The sequence below is a fragment of the Ruditapes philippinarum genome, unplaced genomic scaffold (assembly GCF_026571515.1).
Source record: "Ruditapes philippinarum isolate M1 unplaced genomic scaffold, ASM2657151v2 ctg531_1_1_1_1, whole genome shotgun sequence".
NCBI lineage: Eukaryota > Metazoa > Mollusca > Bivalvia > Venerida > Veneridae > Ruditapes > Ruditapes philippinarum.
Window position 1 is genome coordinate 486,787 of NW_026852123.1, and position 25,638 is coordinate 512,424.

General features: G+C 32.7%; 1 protein-coding gene across 5 annotated transcripts in view; it reads right to left on the minus strand.

Annotated features, from left to right (window-relative positions):
• Positions 1–25,638, minus strand: part of LOC132749939 (voltage-dependent calcium channel subunit alpha-2/delta-2-like) — a 70,403-nt gene that overhangs the window by 21,818 nt on the left and 22,947 nt on the right. For 3 of the 5 annotated variants that reach the window (XM_060739907.1, XM_060739915.1, XM_060739885.1), the window contains 11 exons: positions 24,875–24,956; positions 24,340–24,389; positions 23,673–23,765; positions 7,155–7,217; positions 6,601–6,678; positions 5,813–5,956; positions 4,577–4,648; positions 3,680–3,753; positions 2,956–3,032; positions 2,502–2,553; positions 1,608–1,696 (listed from right to left, as the gene is read on the minus strand). In XM_060739907.1, coding sequence (XP_060595890.1) covers positions 1,608–1,696; positions 2,502–2,553; positions 2,956–3,032; positions 3,680–3,753; positions 4,577–4,648; positions 5,813–5,956; positions 6,601–6,678; positions 7,155–7,217; positions 23,673–23,765; positions 24,340–24,389; positions 24,875–24,956 — 874 coding nt within the window. Of the gene's footprint in view, positions 1–1,607; positions 1,697–2,501; positions 2,554–2,955; positions 3,033–3,679; positions 3,754–4,576; positions 4,649–5,812; positions 5,957–6,600; positions 6,679–7,154; positions 7,218–18,006; positions 18,091–20,042; positions 20,133–23,672; positions 23,766–24,339; positions 24,390–24,874; positions 24,957–25,638 lie in introns of all 5 variants that reach the window. The other 2 variants (XM_060739900.1, XM_060739892.1) reach the window with 2 other exon arrangements.

Sequence of the window (25,638 nt, forward strand, 5' to 3'; positions counted from 1 at the left end):
TCCCTGCCAAATCTGAGGTTACTAAGCCAGTGCATTGCTAAGTTATGTATTCTACATGCTTCAAATGTCAAAATCAATACATTGCGGACAGGACATTCTTTAGCAATTGAGAAGAAAAGCTTTTTTTTTGTCAAGGTCCCTGTGACCTTGACCTTTGACGCAGTGACCTCAAAATGAATAGGGGTCACCTTATAGTCATGATCAACATCCATACCAAATATGAAGACTGTGGGTCAAAGGAATCTTAAGTTAATGGGTGGACAAACTTTTTGAAGTCAAAGTCCCTATGACCTTGACCTTTGATCCAGTGACCTCAAAATCAAAAGGGGTCATCTACTAATCATGATCAACATCCATGTCAAATATGAAGACTGTGGGTCAAAGGAATCTAAAAGTTATTGGGCAGACAAAGTTTTTGAAGTCAAAGTCCCTGTGACCTTGACCTTTGACCTGGTGACCTCAAAATCAATAGGGGTCATCTACTAATCATGACTAACCTCCATGCCAAATATGACGACTGTAGGTCAAAGGAATCTTAAGTTATTGGGCGGACAAGCTTTTTGAAGTCAAGGCCCCTGTGACCTTGACCTTTGACCTGGTGACCTCAAAATCAATAGGGGTCATCTACTAATCATGACTAACCTCCATGCCAAATATGAAGACTAAGGGTCAAAGGAATCTTAAGTTATTGGGCGGACAAGCTTTTTGAAGTCAAGGCCCCTGTGACCTTAACCTTTGACCTAGTGACCTCAAAATCAATAGGGGGTCATCTACTAATCATGACTAACCTCCATGCCAAATATGAAGACTAAGGGTCAAAGGAATCTTAAGTTATTGGGCGGACAAGCTTTTTGAAGCCAAGGCCCCTGTGACCTTGACCTTTGACCTAGTGACCTCAAAATCAATAGGGGTCATCTACTAATCATGACTAACCTCCATGCCAAATATGAAGACTAAGGGTCAAAGGAATCTTAAGTTATTGGACGGACAAGCTTTTTGAAGTCAAGGCCCCTGTGACCTTGACCTTTGACCTAGTGACCTCAAAATCAATAGGGGTCATCTACTAATCATGACTAACCTCCATGCCAAATATGAAGACTAAGGGTCAAAGGAATCTTAAGTTATTGAGCGGGACAAGCTTTTTGAAGTCAAGGCCCCTGTGACCTTGACCTTTGACCTAGTGACCTCAAAATCAATAGGGGTCATCTACTAATCATGACTAACCTCCATGCCAAATATGAAGACTAAGGGTCAAATGAATCTTAAGTTATTGGGCGGACAAGAAAAAACCGACGGCCGGACGGCCGGACGGACAAGCTGATTCCAGTATACCCCCTTACAACTTTGTTGTGCGGGGGTATAATGAGCTGTGTCACGACAAAACCAACATAATGCGTTTGCGACCAGCATGGATCCAGACCAGCCTGCGCATCCGCTATCTTTTTCTCTACTTGTTATAGGGTTTGTAAGCGATTAGCATGGATCCTAATCAGAGTGGATGCGCAGGCTGGTCTGGATCCATGCTGATTGCAAACGCATTACGTTGGTTTTGTCATGGCGCGGCTCAAATACTATCATCTTCAATAAGAAGGAAACAGCTTACTTACATTTGTATTGAGATGGATTTTCAAGGGCTTCCTGCAGGTCAAGGACAGTTCCTGTCGAGTTCTTAGACAAATAACCTTCAAAGAATTCCCTGAAATTAAACATTTACACCAATATTCAATGAAATTAGCATCTCACACATAGGAGTTTAATATGGAGACAACAACTGGAAGAATGTATCTGCAGGAATGTTTTAAGGTCCATTATTTCTCAAAAATGCTTTTATTTTTTTAGGTTTTTATTTTTGATATCATGCTATGTTATAGTTTCCAAAATGTTACTACAAATAGATGGCCAATAAACCGAACCATCTATTTCTTCTGTTGCTTTTTTGGCAATAAGTCCAGTTACAGTGATTTTGTATGGATGTCGAAATACTAGTTTAAATTTTTGTTATTTTAATGACAACTAATTTCAAATAAAATGCTATCTCCAGATGATAAGCATTTAAAATGCTCCAAAACCATTATTTAAACATTATAAAACTTATGTTTCTAAAGAAGGAAAAAATAATTTGTTTCTGAGGCATAATGTGCCTAATGAATTTATTAAAAACAATTTTATAAAAAACAATAATAAAAGTGGCAGCGTGGCCGAGTGGTAAACACGTCAGACTAGTAATCTAAGGATTGCTGACCCCATAGGTAAAAACACTGTCAGGGGCAGGCCGTTGTTTCTTTGAGCAAGAAATTTTGCATCCATTGCAAAGTACTGGTTGGTTCCAGGAACAGATTTGAGAGTGTTTCAATAAGCTTATAGCTTCAAACACAACCAAACTAAAATAAGTTTGTATAAACTAAACTAATAATAAAAGCAAAGTAACCTCAAAAACTAATTAATGAGCAATAACTCTGTATACAATAATCTATTTTAGGAACCTATGGAATAACACTTACCAGTCAGGTATCAGCAATGCAGTATGGGTATCATTCAATAAACTTTTATTTTCTGTAATCATGAAAAATATAATTTTGTAATAACATTTTTATATATGAAATTACTGTAAAATTTTAATCTAACTGAAATAATAATAACTATTTATTTATACCTTTCAGTAATCAAGATTGTTATTGTAATGCTTAGCCTCCTGTATTTGTGTAATGGATTTGCCTTGATTTGAATTTGGAACAGTCCATTTGAAAATTAAGGGATTTCAGAATTAAAATGCAAAATGCAAGCTAACAATAGAGTACATCCGGGCAGACTGCACACATGTGCTCTACTCTTAAGACATAGGCTAATCACTTTTGGTCCGACCAATTTTAAGAGTTAAAATATATAAAATTTTCATGCATTTTGAGGTGTTATATTTTTGGCTACAAAAAGAAAATAATCACAGCTTTTACTTACTTTCATTGACTGGTGTTTGTATATCAGTTTCAATCATCAGATAATATTCATGGTACTTTGGTATATTCACACCGAGACTAGAAATACAAAAATAAAATTTTCATTTATATTTTAACTAAGAAATAATTTTGGTCTCAGCAGTGTTTATTGGCTATTTAACACCAGTTTTGAGTTTTGATGCGAAGAAATTGACAATGAAGGCTGTACTTGATTTCCCCCACAATGTTCAATAAGTGCTTCTGTTGCTTTTAAAAAATGCATCTGTCACTTAAAATGCAAGCAATCAACTTTCATTTTACAGAACAACTTTCAAACCATATATTCTGTAAGATGACTATGGTTAATCAGCAAGGTGTTCCAAATGAAAATTTCCTATTGTCAGTAATGATTTTAAAAATTTGTTGTGTTTACTACCCAAGACTACTTGAAGAATTGGTAAGTGTTTTATAACATGTGTGTAGTATTTAAGTGTAATCGCTGAAAAGTAACAATCATATGTGCTTCAGAGTTGACCAATAAATTCTTTCCCGAAAAAATTCAGAAATAACCAATATTTTCCCAAATCTCATTTTCATGTCTGATCAAAATGCAACATTTTCACCTGAAACTTTGTTTACAATGTAAACCTTTATACAGACTACAGATACTAATACTGTACACATATGCATACTATGAAATTTTTTAGCCCAAAATGACTGATAAATGCAAAACATTAAGGTTTTACCTGAAATTAGTAAGATCAATTCCACGATAGCTGATGATCCTTTTTCTGTCGCCATTCTCAATATCAACATGTCTCTGTAAACAACATTTAACAACATCATTCAATTAAACAAAATATCTAAAGATGAAGATTGGCAGCTTTTTTGTTGTTGCTTTTTACTGTGGAAGGAGGCGACTGCTTTAGGAGTTATCTTATTTGGGGTTAGAGCAGGGGGTTATTTAAGATTCACTGACAATGTAAAATATTACATCACAACTATCCAGCTTTACTGGTAGAGAAAGACATCACATCAGAGGCCCCTCCTTGCATTTTTTCTGACACAAGCATATATCTGTGTTGAACAATCAGCCTTCTGTATGCAAACTATTCCTCACATGAAAAGACTCCAAATTCCCTAACAGGTTGCGAACCCACAGCAGTCAGAAGCAAATCTTTTTATTCCAGCAACTTTGACCAGTCAGCCATGCAGGCTTGGCATTAAGAAAGAAGTCACAAAGGCACTTTGTACATACATGTATAACATAAAATATACATGAATAATCAAGCTTCCACATTCAAATAAAATCCTGCAGTTAAATTGTATTTAAATGAATTCAATGTGAAATAATCAAGATACAATTCAATGTGATATTTCTGCTACAAGACATGTAGTGTAAAATGAGATATTTTTGCAGGAACAAAACTTCATGAAATCAACATTTTTGGATAATTTACAAAGTTAAAAATTTACAAAGTTCTATTTTCAGTTCTATTTAATAAGCACAGGTAGATAAATTATAAATTTAGTGAACATTCATTTTTGTGAAAACCTTAAATGTGAGAAATTTAAGTTAGCACAATTCAATCCCATTCGAAAATTTCAGACTTTCCAGTCATGAAACTATTTAAAGTACTGACCTGATCCTTGGCAATGGTGTACATTACAATTTCAATTCTATCCTGTTTCTGATCTATCATGTCATTACGAAGCTGAAAAATAAACAAGTTATCTTGTTGTTAACCCTGAGCCTATAAATTTGTAAAATGGACTTGTCTGGCTTTGTATCTGGAACAGTTCATTGTTATTTAAAGGGTTTTTTTATATCAAAATGACTAAAATCAAGCAGAAAATCAAGAAGAAAACAGTATAGACATATACAGTGTAACTGTTGATAGATTGAAGACAGATACAAACTAAATTTGTATAATAGAATCTTGTACTGCTTTGACAGTCTATTATAAAATCAGGGAATTTTAATCTTCTCATAATGCAAGAATTCTGTAGCATGGATGGATTGGCTTCCCTTGATATTTTTTGTTTGTTGGATCTTAAGTCACACCAACTCTGTAAAGGTCACACAGTGGCTTTCTAGCCACAATGATAAAGGAAGATCTAAGGTGCCCATTCATGCATTTTTTCAAGCATGAGGGTGCGCCTGAGTCAAACCACTAACCTTCTGTAACCTAGCTTGTTAGCACCGGATTTGAACCAACAGCATGTGGGGCAAGTGATTTGAAGACGGCCACCTTAACCACTTGGCAATAGCCACTCTACTGATAATTTTGATGATGGTAAGTGATCATCGCAACTATCATATAACTGCTTAACCTTTAATCTGCTGAATTTATTGAATGGACTTCCCTAGCTTTCGTTTTTGGAACTGTTCATTATCAATTTTAGGGATATTAAGATGAAAAATACCAGTCAGCCAACAGAATAGTGCCAGGCCAGACTTCACATATACGCAGGCTTGTCTGGCTCTATACTAGTGGCAAAGGCTTATCACTTTCTAGCAGGTTTAGTGTTAATATCACAAACCATTATATATAACTAGGCAAGTATCGTAATTAAGAATCATTAAAATGGGTAAAATCTGAGTCTTTTAATTTGAAAGAAATATCTATTGTAAGAATCACATTTTAGTTCTTTTCAAGAAACACACGAATAAAACACCATTAACACTTTTATCTTTAAAAACAGTATTTCAAAATGTTGATCAATGCCATTTAACAGATTTATTAATCCTTTCATTTTACAATACAGAGAAGGTGAAGGAAAGTAAAAGTTCTGGGAGCAAAAATAAAACAAAATACTTTTTTGTAAAACAAAGGACAATTAACTCCTATTTCTGGAAGAGAAAATATAAGAATTACCTGCACTGTAGCGTCGGTTTCAACCTCAACTTCTAGGAAATCCACATTCGGTGGGTCTTTCAAGTCATTCTGAACCTTCAGTTTTGGATGGAACACTATGTAACCATTAGCATTTATGGCAAACGTGAATCCATTGGGTCCAAACTGAAATAAAATATCTCATTTTATACAATTTTATATCAAAGGTTTATTGTCATTCCAATAAAATCTCAATATTTCATGATAAGAATTACATGTATGCACATTTAACTAATTAAAAAATATTTGACTGAAAGTTCTGCCTGACTGAAAAAAATGTTCTTTTTAGTGCTTGATTTTTTTAGTTTGACCTTGATGTCACTCAATTTCATTATGTTGTCAATTCACAACATATTTATTACAATACAAAAACAGAATGACAAAAACAAGGGAAACAAATATATAGCAATTGAATATCTAACTTTGTTTTCTGTTTCCTATAACAAACATGTGCATTAAATAACATAGACATTCACTGTTACATTTTTATTGACAAAAGATCATACGGGAAATAAGCATATGGGAAATTATCACATTGAAAATAAGCATATAGGAAATGATCACATGGGAAACGCCCATACAGAAAATGATTACATGGGAAATGACCGTACAGGAAATGACCATATGAGCATGGGGACAATATAAGATATGATTGTACAGTTTTTAAAATTGCTATCAAATATATTTTGCCAGTTAAAGATTTCAACACTTACAGTTTTCTACAAATCAAGAGGTCATATCAAAATATACATGCATATATACATAAATACCTTTCTTAGAGGAGCATATTTCAACATGGCATCTGTTGTTACATCTATACCCATTACACCTAGTATAGTCTGGGCAGTCTGCAAGAAATAGTATCGAAATATTTTCTACTCACAAATGCTAAACAGAATTACATATATTATTTCTATGTGACTTGTCTGTGAGAAACGTGAAATGCCCCTTTTACTGATCTAACGAAAATATCTACTTCAGTTCAAATTTAAAACAATTGTGTTCAATACCAAATTTTCTATGGAACAAACAGATAAATAAGAAACATGAGAAAATAAGAAAGCATGTCTTATAAAGTTATACAAGGTAATTCAAAATATAAAACATACTTAAGGGAGATAATTGCTGTTGGATGAATGATCTCCCTTTGTTTAAGAAATTTATTCTACAACCATTTCATCATGTAAATACATTCCCTTTTTTATATGATGATATGTATGATGAAAAATTTCTGTATTTGTACAGCTTAGCAAAGGTTTATGAAAAAGTCCACATAATATCTTCTTTTTTTTTTAAATTCTCAATATTTATATTAAATACTTACCGAACCATTCATATTAGTTTTGTTGTACACAGGTAGTGTCACAGTTGTCATCATGCCTAGACCCTGATATAAAATAAATGTCACAATATAAAATATATGTCACAAATAACATACCGGTAATATCACAAGAATGTCACAATTGTCACTTGTTGGGAAAATATGAAATTCACTGAAGAATAAACATTTGTAATAAAAACTTACATTTAAATAATGATTATTTTTCTATTTCTTTTAATTTTTCGTTTTAATTGAAATTATAGAAATAAATACTTTTTGTACAATTTTACTATTCTGCAATTTTTAATTTTTTTTTGAAAATCTATTATCAAAATACTAAAATACTCCTAATCAAATGAGACTAAATTTTACCATAAACAAGATTGCATTTGAGAAAAATGCTATGCCACCGCATTAATACAACACTAAATAGTAGTGTAGGAACAGATATTTTTTGTTTCTATACAATTGAAGATTGTCATAATGCATAGATCCCTGACCTATCTAATTCTTATCATCAGATTAGTGGTTGAATCTATTATTAATCCAATAAAAGATCAGAGTAGGAATATATCAATGCACTTGAGTCTGGTGAATTTGGTGGTGAAGGTAATATTTTCACACAGCCTAAATTTCATGACTCTATCAATGGACAACACAGTAAGACACTTTGTTAAAATCTAAATCCAGCTGATATCAAAGTTCACTTTACATCTTAATCTGTGCACATGGTTCAAATTTCATAGCTGTACATCAAAGGACAAGAAAGTAGGTCACATCATCAAAATCTAGATCACCTGATATCAAAGTTCAATTTTACAACTTAAACTGTGCACATGGTCAAAATTTCATTGCTGTACATCAAAGAATAAGAAAGTAGGTCACTTTCCCCTTGGGCAAGGCAAAATTTTGACCCAAGGGTTTAATTCAAAACAATCTTGATACAGGTCCACCAAACAACATTTCAAGTCAAATATCTAAGATCTAGCTTTCTCCCATTCAGAAAACATTTGTTTTATTTTCTGTTTTTACTATGTGTACATAATGAGAATCACTGCCCCCGGGCAGGGCCAATTTTGACACCAAGGGAAAAATTTGAACAACTTTGGTAGAGGACCTATAGATGATATTATATAGCAAAGATCAAAACTCTATGCCTTGTTCCTTCAGACAAAAATATTTTTTTTTTTTTTTTTACTATATGTACAAAATGAAAATCAATGACCCCCGGGGTGGAACCAATTTTGACCCAAGGGCTATAATTTGAACAATCTTGGTAGAGGTTCAATTCGCAAAGTCTAATGCCATATATTTAACCTCTAGCCTTTGTCAATTCAGAGAAGAAGTTTTTCAAGTTTTTACTTTATACATATAAGGAAAACTATCGCCTCTGGGACAGGGCAATTTTAACACTAGGGGCATAATTAAAACAACTTTAGTAGAGGACCCATGATATTACATACCAAATATAAAATCTCTAAGCCTTGTACCTTCAGACAAGAAGTCTTTTTTTTTACTATATGTACATAGTGAAAATCAATGACCCCTGGGGGTGGGGCCAATTTTGACCCCAGGGCTATAATTTGTACAATCTTGCTACAGGTTTACTACACAATGTTTCATGCAAAATATCTAACCTCTAGCATTTGTCAATTGCTAGAATTTTTTTTAAAGTTTTAACTATAAGTTTATACTATATACATATAGGGAAAACCAATGACCCCCGGGGCGATTTTGACCCCAGGGCTATCATTTGAACAATCTGGGTAGAAGTCTACCAGACAATGCCTTATGCAAAATATCTAAACTCTAGGCCTTTTGGGTCTTTTGGGTCTTTACAAGAAGGTATTTTAAGTTTTTACTATATGTACATATAGTGAAAATCAATGACCCCCGGGGCGGGGCCGATTTTGACCCAAGGGCTATCATTTGAACAATCTTGGTAAGGGTCTGCCAGACAATGCCTTATGCAAAATATCTAAGCTCTAGGCCTTTTGGGTCTTTACAAGAAGGTATTTTAAGTTTTTACTATATGTACATATAGTGAAAATCAATGACCCCCGGGGCAGGGCCGATTTTGACCCCAGGGCTATAATTTGAACAATCTTGGTAGAGGTCTACCAGACAATGCTTTATGCAAAGTATCTAAGCTCTAGGCCTTTTGGGTCTTTACAAGAAGATTTTTTAAATTTATTCTTATAATTCCTTTTGGTTGCCATGGCAACCAGATTTCTGCATGGAATGAAATTCTTTGAACAACTTTGGAAGCCCTTCACCCAAGGATCAATCCTGCCAAGTTTGGTTGAAATTGGACCAGTGGTTTTTCACAAGAAGATTTTTGAAGTTCATTATATAATCTATATAACACACACACATACAAACAAACAAACAAACAAACACACACACACACGCACACACAGGTGAATCGCTATATGCCACCGCATCGCAGATGCTGCGGTGGCATAAAAACATTACTTAATATGTATTCAAGAATTACATAATGTACAATCTCAATTTTCCACAGAACATATTTCATGTTATTATACAGTTTATAATATAAATATATATTATGGGCAATGAAAATTTTAAAGTGAAAACTTCATTTATGTATATTGAAATAATTGAGCCGCGTCATGACAAAACCAACATAATGGGTTTGCTACCAGCATGGATCCAGACCAGCCTGCGCATCCGCGCAGTCTGATCAGGATCCATGCTGTTCGCTTACAAACCCTATTACAAGTAGAGAAACTCATAGCGAACAGCATGGATCCTGAACAGACTACGCGGATGCGCAGGCTGGTCTGGATTCATGCTGGTCGCAAACACATTATGTTGGTTTTGTCATGAAGCGGCTCAATTATTAATCAGAAAATAGAATTAGTGAGATGTATAATAAGTCAAGAATAAGGAGCGGGTCAATGCACCACTGTCACAAACTCAATGAACTTTCAGCCAGCACACCTCCTTATTTTTAATGATAATTAAAAAATATTTCAAATTTTATATTGTAAGTTTGCAACTGAAGTTATTTTCTCTTGTCTTTTGGCACTTTGAAAACAATTTCTATTTTAATTAATCAAAAAAATTTGCAGGAGTTAATAGCCTTGTGTCTACAAGGTACAAATATAGCAAATCACAACCTTAGTGCAGTAACACGTTAACTCCTATTAAATTATATAAGAAGTAAGCCCATTACTGCACTAAGGAGACAAAATAATTAAAATTAGTAAATTTAGTAATTTTTTGCATAAAAACATGCAAAACCTTACATTTCCTGTGAATTATTAATAAATTAAACATTTGTTAAACTTGTCCTCAATTGATTTTTTTAAATTTTTTATTTACACATCTGTAGGCATGTAGCTTTAAAGACAAATTAAGTCAGTGATGCACTGAAACGTTCATTAATATACAAGTCTAGTATGATATATAAATAAGGCTACATGCAAATATAAGCAGACCATGCAGATAGGTGGTAAGATGGAAAATGAAAGTATATTATACATAGGTTATACCCAGCCATAAATTTTCAGAATAAAATAAATATTTCAAAAATTCAAAATGCACTACTTTGTTAGGTATTAAAAAAATTTCATGTAAGGCACAGGAATTTTTGGTTAAAGTTTTGGTTGTTTTTATTAAGATAAGTGATATCTAAAGTAAAACTTTGTTAAAGAAGAAATATTTCTGGTAAAAGCAATTTCGCAGAAATTATTACAGATAAAATAATTATGGTCATCTTTTGATTTGTATAATTGCGTTGGTAACATCAGTCCATAATAAACCAAACTCAATATATTCATCATAAAATTTTAGTAGTACATTTCAAGAAAATAGGTTTCTGCTATATAATCAACCCAAATAATAACCTTAAATTAATAAAATGACTGACACCTTCGATATTTTACCATATTTTTCTATATTTTCTTAAAATTTACATAAAACAACCACATAATTATTAAATGTCCTTATTTACAAGACTTGTACTAAATGTATACTTACAAAACCTTGGAAATTTATTTCACCAAATATTTAAGGAATTAAATTCATGTAATGCAACAACTAAATTCTAACAAAGCCTAGTATAAAAGATTTCTCTTTAAATAAAATATATGCATGTTTTGCAAGGTGGGTTTTAGTACGGTAGGGGATTGGCCGTCTACCTAGCAATTATGGATGGGCATACAAATAAGTAACTAATGCAAAATAGTAGAAGTAACTTTTAGGGAAACACACACAAAATCATTTTATGAATCAGTTCCAAGCAAACAAGATAATGAACTGCAAAAATAAATAAATAAAATTTATTAATTAATTAATCAAAATCATTTTCTATATTAAAGGATGCTTTATATCTAATTTCAACATAAAACGAAACAAAAATTCTCAAAACTGAAGTTTGCATATTAACAACACTGCAGTTATATACATGTATTTTCAGTCTTGTGTTAGACAGTGTTTATAACATAAACAAAGGCAGGTGTACATTCAAATTACATCATTCACATAACTTCTAAGCAGTACTGATTGACTTGTAATCATAATTTTTCATCAATGTCAAAAATGTCCCACTTTAAAAATGAAATTTTTTTTTGAAGATTTTCAAAATCCTAACCAAACATTTACTGCTATTATATCTCCTTTTAACTATAATGACAACATCATTTTTTTACAATATACATGTAGGTTTACTAAGGACATAAGACACCTAGACACATTACATATATCTAGCAACAGATTTTATCCGGAACTTGAAAAATGTCGAGATATTTCCGTCTTAATTCCACGAGGTTACAAACAAGCTTTTAACACTTTAGCCTCAAAACTACCATTCATAACAGAGTACCCAACAAGTTGAGCATATAAAAGATAAATTTACGAAGTTGTATCTGTTAAAGTTTGTTTGTACCTCGGGATTAGATGGAAAAAACCCACATTTGCCGAGTTCTGAAGTATCTCTTTTTTTCCAGATCATTTTACTCAAAGCACTGATTTTATGATAGTTATCAATGGATTTATATACATATACTTCATTAAAAAATATACGAATTTACACACAGACACTTTCTAAAGACCTGACTTCTCTGTACTAAATACTTTTAACATTTTAATGACAGTATAAACAATCAAAGCACATGAGGTTTGTAAAGCTGATATTGCTACCAAATCTTACTCAAAGATGAGATGAAAATTCCTAAATTTTGAAACTAACTTAAAAAGGTCAAGGATATTGGACACAGAAGTAATATTTCAATACATAGAAATTTTGTCAAGAAGTAAATTGTGTTCAAACATGAATGCCTAGTTTTAAGAAATTCTCTTTATTCGTTTTAAGAACAAAGATGCAATTGCCCATTTTAAAGGTTATTTTAGAGAAAGACATGCCCAAACAGACTTGTGAAAAAAAACAATATGTCTGCAGTCCCATCTTTTCATCGATGAGCAGATAAAAATGATAAATTTCTCTTTAAATATTCAAGCTATAAGGTGTTTTAGAGGCCTGCTTATCTTAAATCTATTTTTAGCATTTTCATGAATCTCTAATGATGATATGCAGATGAATAGGATGTTAGAGATGACACTTAATTATCACAAATAAATATCTGTCTTAGCAACAATGATATCTATAAAATACCAACTTTGCTAATAACTTAAACCATTTCCTTAACAGCACTTTTCTGGTAGTGTTTTTCAATTGTGTCGAAGATGTGCGGTTTGGTTATATGGTACAGAACTTAAACACTCTTGTGATCGAATAAACAAGAGGGCCATGATGGCCCTGAGGTCGCTCACCTGTATATAGGCCCCCCCCCCAACCCCACCCCCCCCCCCAACGTTGCAGAGCCAATTTAACCCAAGGGCTTTTATTTGCACAAACTTGGTAGACACTCATAAGAAGATGTTTCATGCTAAACATTTAAGCTCTAGCTCATTGGGCTTTTTAAAAGAAGATTTTTTTTTAAGTTTTTACTATACACATATAGTTAAAAACAATGACACCCTGGGGCCGGGCCAGTTTTGACCCCAGGGCTTTTATTTGAACATACTTTGTAGACACTTACTAGAAGATGTTTCATGCTTAATATCTAAACTCTAGCTATTTGGGTTTTTTCAAAGAAGATTTAAAGTTTTTTGCTAAACACATATAAAGAAAATCAATGACCCTGGGGCGGGGCCAATTTTGACCCCTGGGCTTGTATTTGAACACACTTGGTAGACACTTATTAGAACATGTTTGATGCTCAATATCTTAGCCATAGCTCTTTGAGTTCTTTAAAAGAAGATTTTTTAAGTTTTTACTATATGCATATAGGGAAAATCAATGACCCCCCGGGGCGGGGCCAATTTTCACCCCAGGGCTTTTATTTGAACAAACTTGGTAGACACCCATTAGAACATGTTTCATGCTAAATATCTTAGCTCTAGCTCTTTGGGTTCTTTAAAAGAAGATTTTTTAAGTTTTTACTATATGCATATAGGGAAAATCAATGACCCCCCGGGGCGGGGCCAATTTTGACCCCAGGGCTTTTATTTGAACAAACTTGGTAGACACACACTAGAAGATGTTTCATGCCAAATATCTAAGCTCTAGCTCTTTGAGTTCTTTAAAAGAAGATTTTTAAGTTTTTACTATATGCATATAGGGAAAATCAATGACCCCCGGGGCGGGGCAAATTTTGACCCCAGGGCTTTTATTTGAACAAACTTGGTAGACACCCATAAGAACATGTTTCATGCTAAATATCTTAGCTCTAGCTCTTTGGGTTCTTTAAAAGAAGATTTTTTAAGTTTTCACTATATGCATATAGGGAAAATCAATGACCCCCCGGGGCGGGGCCAATTTTGACCCCAGGGCTTTTATTTGAACAAACTTGGTAGACACTCACTAGAAGATGTTTCATGCCAAATATCTAAGCTCTAGCTCTTTGAGTTCTTTAAAAGAAGATTTTTTAAGTTTTTACTATATGCATATAGGGAAAATCAATGACCCCCGGGGCGGGGCCAATTTTCACCCCAGGGCTTTTATTTGAACAAACTTGGTAGACACCCATTAGAACATGTTTCATGCTAAATATCTTAGCTCTAGCTCTTTGGGTTCTTTAAAAGAAGATTTTTTAAGTTTTTACTATATGCATATAGGGAAAATCAATGACCCCCTGGGGCGGGGCCAATTTTGACCCCAGGGCTTTTATTTGAACAAACTTGGTAGACACTCACTAGAAGATGTTTCATGCCAAATATCTAAGCCCTAGCTCTTATGGTTTTTTAAAAGAAGATATTTAAAGTTTTTTCTTTCGGTTGCCATGGCAACCAGAGTTTTGCATGGAATTAAATTCTTTGAACAATTTTTAAAGGTGACCACCAAAGGAACATTCCTGTGAAGTTTGGATGAAATTGGCTTAGTGGTTTATGAGGAGATGTCATTTAAAGTAAAAGTTTACGGACGGACGGACGCCGGACGGACGGACGCCGGACGAAAAGCGATCACAAAAGCTCACCCTGTCACTTTGTGACAGGTGAGCTAAAAACTAATAATAAAATAAATAGAAAACGGAAATTTTTGCAGAAAAATTATAGCTTAAACTCTTTGCAATTGTCATGCTATGTTGTTGTTTTTTTTTGTTCAAATCTGCGTGTGCTAGTGTGCGAATGAAATTATTTTGCTGTACCACAACGCTAGATAATCGCTGCCAGGAGTTTGTTAAATCAAATTGACTTCTCCGTTTCTCTTTCACAAAAAACTGATTGAATATGTAATACATCTCCTGTAAGAAATACTTTTTAAAGACGCCATCGTGAACATTTTTATCATTCCTATATTATTCTTGTTAAACAATCAATTCAACACGTAATTTGTCGATACCTCGTCCAGTTCCTTGCAAACAGCACTGTTAAGAGACCATGTGATCTAAAATGGTTTACTGTAAGGATTGGGGGCGAACATTGATGTTACAGAAAGTGTAAAGTGGTAAAGCTTACCATGCTAAATATCTTCAATGGACTTGTCAATTTTTCAATCTGGACAAAAATTGTTCTTCATTTTTGGGGGAAATATCAAAATTAAATACTGACTGAGTAGGAAACAGTGCAAACCATGATAAGACTTCACAAGTCTCAATGAGCTGGCTGATCATTGGTTTAACCTGGTCACATGGGTAAAGTAATTGCCTAAAACAGGGTAAGTAATAGATTACTGTTACCCTATTGCCCTGCTTAAGAGATTTTAATATTGAAATACAACATCAGCCAGCAGTTTATTAAAGAGTCTGGTTTGACTGTAGATCTAAACAGTCTCTGTACAAGTACCATATACAGTAGAACTTCGGTAAGTCGAAGTTGAAGGGACTTGCGTAAAAACTTCGACACATCGGGACTTCGACTCATGAATCGCTCTCAATTCCATGACAAAATTTCGACCTGTGACTATTCCTAATTATAAGATCTATAACGAAACCTATTTCATGTTTTTCCATCATTAATCTGCTATTTACATTTTACAATGATAAATATAGCATGATAAATAATTATTATTATGCTAATTATTTGGACTACCCGTTGACGTATACAATAGAGTTATAAAAGGGGTAACAATACGAAAGGGCGATAACTAAACCAGCTTATAGAAAATATTTCGCGTGTTATTCTCACGCGGCACCGGGTCAAGGATGTTTTCAAATGAAAGTAGTTCTTACTGTTTACTTTCAAATACCACTACGGAAATTAAAATAGTAACGATTAAAGCATTTTATCACACATTTTATCGCAAACAAAGGCGGTTTGAACACATGGCTGTGTAATTAACACCTGTCATACAATGTGATTGGAAATCGTCTTCGCAGCCAGATAAGGTGTGAAAAATGTCTCGAGATGGAAGGTGTCGAAATAATCGAACGACTTCGACTTATTTGTGGTAAATTGCACTAGATTTACTTTATACGGACCACGAAAAAACCTCGACACATCGAAAAATTCGACACATAAAATCTCGACTCACAAATAGGTTTTTATAAGGAATATATAGGGGAAAAAGTCGGGACTTTCATTTTTCTTCGACACATCGAGAAAATCGACTAATCGAAGTTCGACTCATAGAAGTTCTACTGTAAGTACAACCATTAGCACTCTTTATCTTAAGTTGTACATGTATTCAAGCTACCTTAATCCTATGTATAAGTTTTATGTTAAATATTCTGCTTCATCTGGGGCTAGGGGGCATGGACAGTAGCTTTAGCTTGAACTTTCCAGTACCCTCTATGAACAGGCTTAATCAAACCCTAGCAAGAAACATTTTCAATTTTGCTGTCTTAAGACTTTCTTAAAAGATTCTTTTTTTCAGTATGTTTTACTCTTGAAATTTAAGCAAATTTGGCAAAATTAGAAGTGGGTTAATTCAACTCATTTGAGAGATTAAATTTGTCCTGCATAGACTTCACATAAGAGTGAAAAGATTTATTTCAGTGAATTCAATATACAGGTGACATTTCAGATCACACTACTCCCAACAGAGATACAAAGTGTTTAAATGACAGTACGAAGCATTTTAATAAAATCCAAAATCAAAATGCATTTTTAAGGAATCCAATATCAAAATGCATTTTTTATAGAATCCAATATTAATATATTTTTATGAATTCCAATATCAAAATGCACTTTAATGGACTACAATAACAAAGTACATTTTTTTAAAATCCAACATCAAAATACCTTTTTTTTAAAACACAACATCAAAATGCATTTTTATGAAATCCAATATCAAAATACCTTTTTTTTCAGAATTCAACACTAAAATGCATTAACATGGAACCCAACATCAAAATGCATTTTATGGAATCCAATATGAAAATATAATTATGTGGAAACCAATATCAAAATGCATTTTATGGAATCCAATACCAAAATATACTTTTGTGGAAACCAATACATATCGAAATGCATTTTTTATGAAATCCAAATATCTTTTGGAACCCAACATCAAAATGCATTTTTATGGAATCCAATATCAAAGTACATTTCTGTGGAATCCAATATCACTATACATGTTTATAGAATCCAACATCATCTGATACAAAGCTAAGCAAACAATATAATGTGTTCTATATAACAAAACTTAAAGCAGTTTAAGTCTCGTTCAGTGCAAACATCTATGTACAATATTTGATTTGATATCTACACATATAATTCACATGGGGGGATTGATTCTATCACATATAGGATAGCCATTTATACTGTCACAATAATCTAAACACTAATGACTTAGCTACACTGCATCTTGTTGTTGTTGTTCAGAATTTCTTCTCCTATCATTCATTAATTAGATGACCTGATGGAAATTATCACCTGTTCGATCATCAAAATTTACCCTACAGAGTTTCTATAACAGACTGTAAACATTTGAAATTGTCATAATTTGTTGTTTACCATATTTCTGAATCTCTAGATTTATGTTGCCAACAGTAAAATGTCTGGTCTCACACCATATATACAGTACTAACAGGCAGCCTGGCCAGGGGCTGGCCTTGCTCCATAATGATGACACTGAACCATTGGACAGCCTAACTTCCAGCTGCAATCCATTTTATTTACCAAACATTGTCTCCATGGATTTTTCCAATGAAAACAGTGTGAACTTAGGAACAGGAACATAGCTCATGAGGGAAAAGAAGAAAACAATTTTCAATGTTAATGATCACAGATTAATACGAAGTTGTTTTTTGTTTTTTCCCCCACATAAGGGTAAGATATGAAATGTGGGCCTTTATTTTTTTTCTCCATTTTCTCCCTATCTGTGATGCAGTGTAACTAAGTCTTATACAAGAGTGTGTAACTACTGAGTGACACACGTATCAAATACCAGAGTATCATTGTACAAATTGTTCCATTTGAATTGTTTTTTGTTATAAAGGGCTGGTGGCCTTCCTATCACTGGAACATACTCCTTTGAATAAAAAAGATAAAACAAATATTCTCCATTAAGTACCATACCAGAACGATGATTCCTTACCAGGTTTCTTCACCCCAAATTTCTCATGACAGAAATGGTCTCCTTTTTTCTTACCATTTTTTTTAAATTAACCAAGAATACCAGTCAGTCACCAAGATTTAATAATAAGATGCTTTAAAAACTGCCATAATTGCACCATTGGTGCCAAAGTTTTTTCAATCTATCCTTGCGTAACTAGTACAGTAGATCTATACAAAATATGTTATTTGTTGACCAACCCCCTTCCCCTGATTAATAATTATATATTATAAGCAATTTGTCTTCTATATATGAAACTGCCTGATGTTAACATTTTGCAATTTTTTTAGATTATAATGATTGCAAAAACAAACGAGCATCTGACAGTATAAAGCCAGGTTAGACTGTCACAACATTTCAAAGTCAAGCAAGTTCGGCTCTACACGGGTACCACATAGACTTGCCATTTAACGCTGCAAGCACTTGTGTAGCGACAATCGTAAAATATCTATATATAAAACTTGTGTCACAATGTTCAGGCATACTGACTCTATAATGATATACAGTATAAACTATAGTATTAAAATCAAGCAGACTGTTAGGTTAATTTTATTTCATGGCTATAAATAAACACCTTCATCATCAAACACATGCATTCTCCATTAAACCCTTAACCTGCTGAAACCGTAACTGATAAGCCAATGTGGCGCCACCAGTAAAGAGCCCGAATATCATTGCAATCTGACCAGGCTCTTTCCTATTGGCTAACCAAATATTCATATTGATTTAAGCAGATTAAGGATTTTAAATAAATGAGCCGTGTCATGACAAAACCAACATAATGGGTTTGCGACCAGCATGGATCCAAACCAGCCTGCTCATCCGCGCAGTCTGATCAGGATCCATGCTGTTCGCTTACAAACTCTATTGCAAGTAGAGAAACTGATAGCGAACAGCATGGATCCTGATCAGACTGCGCGGATGCGCAGGCTAGTCTGGATCCATGCTGGTCGCAAACCCATTTTATTGGTTTTGTTGTGACGCGGTTCAAATGTACAAACAATCTCAAACGACTTCCAAAGTCCAAAATAAACAATGGTTTGCTTCAATAAATGCAGGACTTCATTATGCTGTAGGCGAGGTAACAAAATAATGAAATCGAGCTACCAACAGTTTAAAGCCAGATCTGTAAGCGTAGAAATTCAAGAAGGCTTGATTCTATACTAGTAACACAGGCAAGGTCAGTTTATAATTGCTTGTAGTATAATAGCTAATATTGATATTAAACCCATAAATTTTGTATGATCTGCATAATTTTAAGAGAATTTCAATCTTTTGTTTTCATTTCACCTTTTTGCTAAGGAGTGCATATTCAAGATGCATTTGAGAATTTGTTTGTACATGATAAAAACTGTTATTTTCATATCAAAGACATGTCGAAATATAACTGAAATGAACAAAAACAAAGATGGCAGCAGATGGGCATACCTGAAATTCTGAATACATGGTATTAGTAGAAGAAATTGTGACGTCATAGCAGCACAAAGTGACCAAATCGACCCACAAAAATATCAATACAAGAGACATTGCTTTATTATTACTTTTTTTTTATTTTGTGTTAATTTTTCTGCCTGGAACTTTTAAGTGTCTGTGAAACTGACATGGTACTTGGTTTGGTCCTCTTTTCTTTACACTCCCTCTCTCCCTGCCTCCCTCCCTCCTTCCCCCAAATCCCCATCCCCACCCCCAAGAGGTCAAATGGCTCATTCATTATTGATATTTTTGTGATGCAATTTCTTTTTTACAAATTGTCAATGTATTAATATAAAATAATAATAAAAAAAAGAATTAATGAAAAAAAAAATATAATGAAAAACTCCCATTCCATTAATGTAACACTTTTTTCGTCATTCCAAAACTGAGTTTACCCTAATGTCGTGTTTAATTGAGAACTGGACCCTCTCCTCAAACTTAAGGTTGTACTTTGCCAGGGCCTCAACTTGTGCCTTCATATAGTCCTGTATGTTACACAATACACATTACACATTAATCCACATATTTTTATACATATTTATTCATAATGAAAACACAGGTAAACAAACATTGTAAATGTGCAAACACAACCAATCATTAAAATGTACCTGAAATAAATAATAAAATAATTATATCTTGTAAATCAAACATCTGAAAATTAAGTGATTGATTAAAATACAAGTAAAACATAAAAAATAAAAAAAAAATAAAAAATGCAACAAAACTTAACAAACAAAATCAGCTTAAATGAAACTAAATAAACAGGGGAAAAAAATGTATATAAATCAAACAGAATTTTGCACATACTGTATTGCTTTCCTAAATAAACCAGCATAATTCAAATGATTATGAAAAGTGCTTAGCTAAATAAAATACACGCTGCAACTATCTAAGGTGCAACCCTTTCCTTCCACATTCCAACCATTCATCATACAGCCAAATATGTTATTAACCCGAACTCAAAATAAAACAAATTCCATTCGTGCTCTTAAAATATCCTTATCCCAAGAATTGCTCTTAAAATAACACTATTTTCAAGAATTTTCAATTCTAAATCTGCTGAATTTCTTCTTAATACCATTTCCGGAACTGTCCATTATCAATTCTGGGGACGTTAATATGAAATTTTGATAAGGCCAGCCAACAGTAGTCTGACTGTATGGATAGGCTGCCCTAACACTGTTTACATAATGTTCAAGCATTCTACGAGGTAAAGATGGCTACTTTTGCGGTCAAGTGTACATAAAAGTGTAACATCTTTTACTTTTCAAAAATAATATTAAATGCAAGGGTTTACAAATGCATAACCTTTAAGCATGTTAGAAGAAAACGTGTTCACAAAACACAAATGTCCCATATCATATCTGTTAACAAATAAACTGAAGCAATATTGCATGTACCTGAATTTTGAAAATTGGACCTTAGAGACAAAGGTCATTAAAGGTAAATGTCAGAAGTCAATAAAACTGAATGTAATTCTATATATAGGTTTATAATATAATGGGGGTAAAGCTGGGACAAAGGTAAAATAAAAATTTCAAACAGAACTTGGGGGAAGGAGGTAAAATCTCTCAGACTTTTCATGCATATACTATGATAATATTTTAGGAATTCTGCAATCGGTATTAAAACAAAGCAAACTATAAAAAAACTGTGCTTTTTTCCTCCAATCAAATTTTACTAAATAACTACTTCTCAACAAAATTTGCTTCTGTGAAATTATTTAAAGACAATTTTATCATATTTATTAAATTGTAATTTGAAAGTGCTTATCAAAACATCAATTCAATTTATTGTATGGTTTAAAGCTGAAATTTAAAGAAACCCAAATAATCAGATAAACATTTTTTTCATTTCATTACCTCAACCCTTTACCGGTTGATAAGTGATAAGTCTTTGCCACCAGTATAGAGCCAGACCCAACCTGCACATCCATGTAGTCTGACCAAGCTCTATACTGTAGGCACATGTAGCTCAATAATTTATGAACTTTGATATCAAAAATCCCTGCAACTTTAAATTGTCTGTTCCAAATTCAAAAGCTTGGCTATTCCAATACACAAATACACAATTTAGAAGGTTAAAGGTTATATTGTTATACTTATGTTGAAAAGCACATTTTTTTTCTCTGGCAATTAACCATTAAATAGCACACTAGCAAACTGAAATCAACAAAATCAAACGGGCAACATACCACTGTGGGTGAAAAACACATCATGCTTCATCTACAGGCAAAACAAAACATACAGGCATAAAAAACAAAATATAACAAAATGTTGAGAAACATAAGAAAATAAAATATTTATTTTAAAATTTGTTTAAAGCAGTCTGTTCACAACTGACATAAGAAGAAAATAATTTCATCAACATTAAAAAAAACAACATGGATATGATCATACTATAAGAATAATAATTAACATTAACTAGCAATAGTGATTTATAATCAAGACTAAAAAAGACTTAAATACATGTATCTGAATCTGATGCCATTTTGATAAGGATTTTTATTATGATTTCCAGTCAGAAATTAAATTTTCTAAATGATGTCTAAAATGTGATCAAACTACTAAAATCAAATTATTCAACTTCCAAAATGTATCAAATAAATGGTTTGTACTTAACATTATCCATGAATATTCACAATACTAATAATAAATCACATTTTTTTTTAGCAAAAATTTATTGATTATGCACTATTTTCCCCTTCATCTTCTTCTCTAAAGATACTTGGTGGTTCCTTCAAACAAAACCTGAAAATTTCTAAATAAATTGTCCATAACTGCTGAAATATAAAAAAAATCTATATATATAATTGTTTTGGGGGAAGTTGAATCAGTCCCCAGGGTACCTCTCCAAACGTTATTTCAATACAAACTAGGTATACATTCCACAATATGGAACAATTATAATTGACAAATTTTTATTAGTTCAAAATCCAACTTGAAACAAAAATGGATCACATAGATCATGTTTAAAATTATTAATCACAAGTCCTTGACCAGCATCATAATAACAGAAAAATTGTGTAAATAGTAATGTTTATAAATTTAAAATCACTCCAAACTGCTTAATATTACACCTGAAAAAGAGCAGAAAAATTACATATTATACAAAATGGTTGAATAGAGTTTCTTCCCTTGTTTCTTTTTCGCCTATTAAAAAAAACAACAACAACAACAATAACAATAAAAACCCACTGTGTACACAAGATGTCCACATTTGCCCACAATACACTCACACAAACACAAACTTCAAAAAAAGGAAATAAAAAAAAATTAAGTTTTTTCATCTCTTAACAAAAACAAAAAAAAAATCACTGAAAATTCCTTCTAAGAAGAAAACAGTCACAACTCCATTTTTTTACTCAATCTCCATGAAAAAAGAGAACAAAAACAATTATATGAAGATCAATTTCACGAAAGTGGACAAAAACAAAGTGTTTAAAGAACAAAGCTTCAAAATACAAGAAAAAATGATGAAATATAAAAGTAAATTAAACAACACAATTAGTAAGAGAGCACCATCGCAATATGTGAAGGCGAAGTTATACTGGGGCGGAAATAAATGTGATCTACGTTACAGTTAACTTAAACCAGTCATCTATAAAAATAAAGATTATACGATCATAAAATACTGACTCACATCCCGAACTAAATTCTTCATTTCTTTTTTATACTTGGATTTTTGGCATTTTTAAAACATTTTTGAAATAATTTGATGAAAAAAAATTTAAAACCAAAACCAAATGCATATTTTTATATAAATTATACTTATTGATATTTACCAGCATTTATATTTCTAAACAGCTTTCCTTTTCTTGTTGTATAATTTCTAACCTGTCAGAATCCAGAAATTTCAAAATTTATATACCAGTAAGGAAAAACGCTCAAAATACATAATATGGTTGTCATAAGTACAAGATTTCCTTTCTTTGTCATATATTTCTATGATCAGTCAGTATTTTATGAGAAAGAAATTTAAAACAGCTAGTTTGTAATGACTGAGAGGAGCCTGTATATGTGTACCGCATCTTGATATACGCCCTGGTAAATACTCGTCCATAACTCATGCTTTGAGTGATATAATGGTAATGGTCGAGAAATCACATCTACATATTCCTAAAATAACGTTGGTTTAAAACAATAACGTTTGTTTACAACAAAAACGTTTATAGTGTTACTTTATAACAATAAAGTTGATTAATAACAATAATGTCGGTATAAAACAATGAGGTTGTTTAATAACAATGACATTGTTTTATAACGATACTTTTTGTTTTATAACAATAATGTAATAACAAATAACATTGGTCTAATATAATAATGTTGATTAATAACAATAACGTTAGTTTAAAACAATGATGCTGATTTGTAACAATAAAGTTGCTTTATAACAATAACGTTGATAACAATTCAGCAACTATAAAAACATCAGTTTTTTTCTTAAGGTAAGTATCACAATAATTGAGTCCCTCGTAATATTGTTGCTAAAAAAATATCCACACAATATAGACAATTTTAAGGCAAATTTTCAAATCAAAACACACTTTGATCTGCAATTACTGAACATGCATTTTTTTAACTTTTTAAACTGGTTTTGATTTTCAAATTATCACAGTATATCATTTTGAAGAATTTCTTATCAATAGGTAACTTAATCACATAAAACAAATATAAATGATGTGAAACTAACCTGAACCTTTGACCTTACAGCACCCATGGCAGGTATCTGAGAGAAATAACCTAAAAAGAGACAATTTTATGTACATACAAGAACATTGGTGGCACTGATAGATCCTTGCACTTAACGGCCAAAGACCTTTGTTCAAAATTAAGTTTAAAGTTATAATAACCAACATTTTAAGCCGAATTGCCTTTAACTATATATGTAACTTCATTACCTGGCACCAGCACAGTATAGGTCATATGGTGACTTTCCAGCTTTAACTGGTGGAGGAAGACCTCAGGTGCTCTGCCATGCATTATTTCAGGCATAAAAAGGACACCCGAGTAGAACCACCAACGTTCCATAAGGTAGCTGAAAAGCTTCCTCACATGAAATAATCCAAAGTTACAGTCTGGATTCGAACCCACAGCAGTGAGGGGCAAGTGGTTTGTAGTCAAAGACCTTAACCACTCGGCCACAGACACCTCTTAAATATACATAATCATCATCTTTGTAGAGAAAACAGATAACATTAAGTAACTTTAAGATAAGATAAGATTACCTTTATTAGCACAGGCCATCCACCGTATAGCTGATACTGGATTAGCTGTGGGTCCAACAGCATAGGTAAACACGCGGTACATCTGAAATATTATAATTTTCTCTTCTCTTTGATTCATATCTCTATACAAATTATACAATTCTCCACTTATAATGATATCGCTTTTATATAACAATATATCACAAATAACGATGCTGATGCCAAGGTTCCAACTCTTGTTTCAAACCTCTATACAAATCATACAGTAAGCAATACTTATAAAATATAGTTTATTGATGTTGCTGCGACTCGTTTACAAATTGGTTGCCTCTCAATAGCAATATCCACATATAATATAAATTTGCTGTTTCCCTGAATATCGTTATCAGTGGAGTTTACAATATTCTTTACTTATATATACATGTAATTACTATTCAGTTTGCATTGTGAAAACAAAATATCTTGACATTCTAGATTGTCACGATAGTCTTCACTACATATCCACCCATAAAGGGAACAGTATCAAAGTGGTTGAGGTGTCATCTTCTATACCCTAAGATCATGGGTTCAAGCTCTACCAAGTTTGCAACCATGTTTCCTACAACAGCAGCAATGCTGGTTTATTGAAGTATTCAAAATGGTAAATCTAGTCTACTTGACCAAAATTTTACATTTTCACCACTGAGGAATTAATAGTGACTTTGCATAGATTATATAAAATCACCATATTTATCTTTCACTATTTAATGATAAATTAGTTCACATTCAGCACAGCTGCTTCCCTT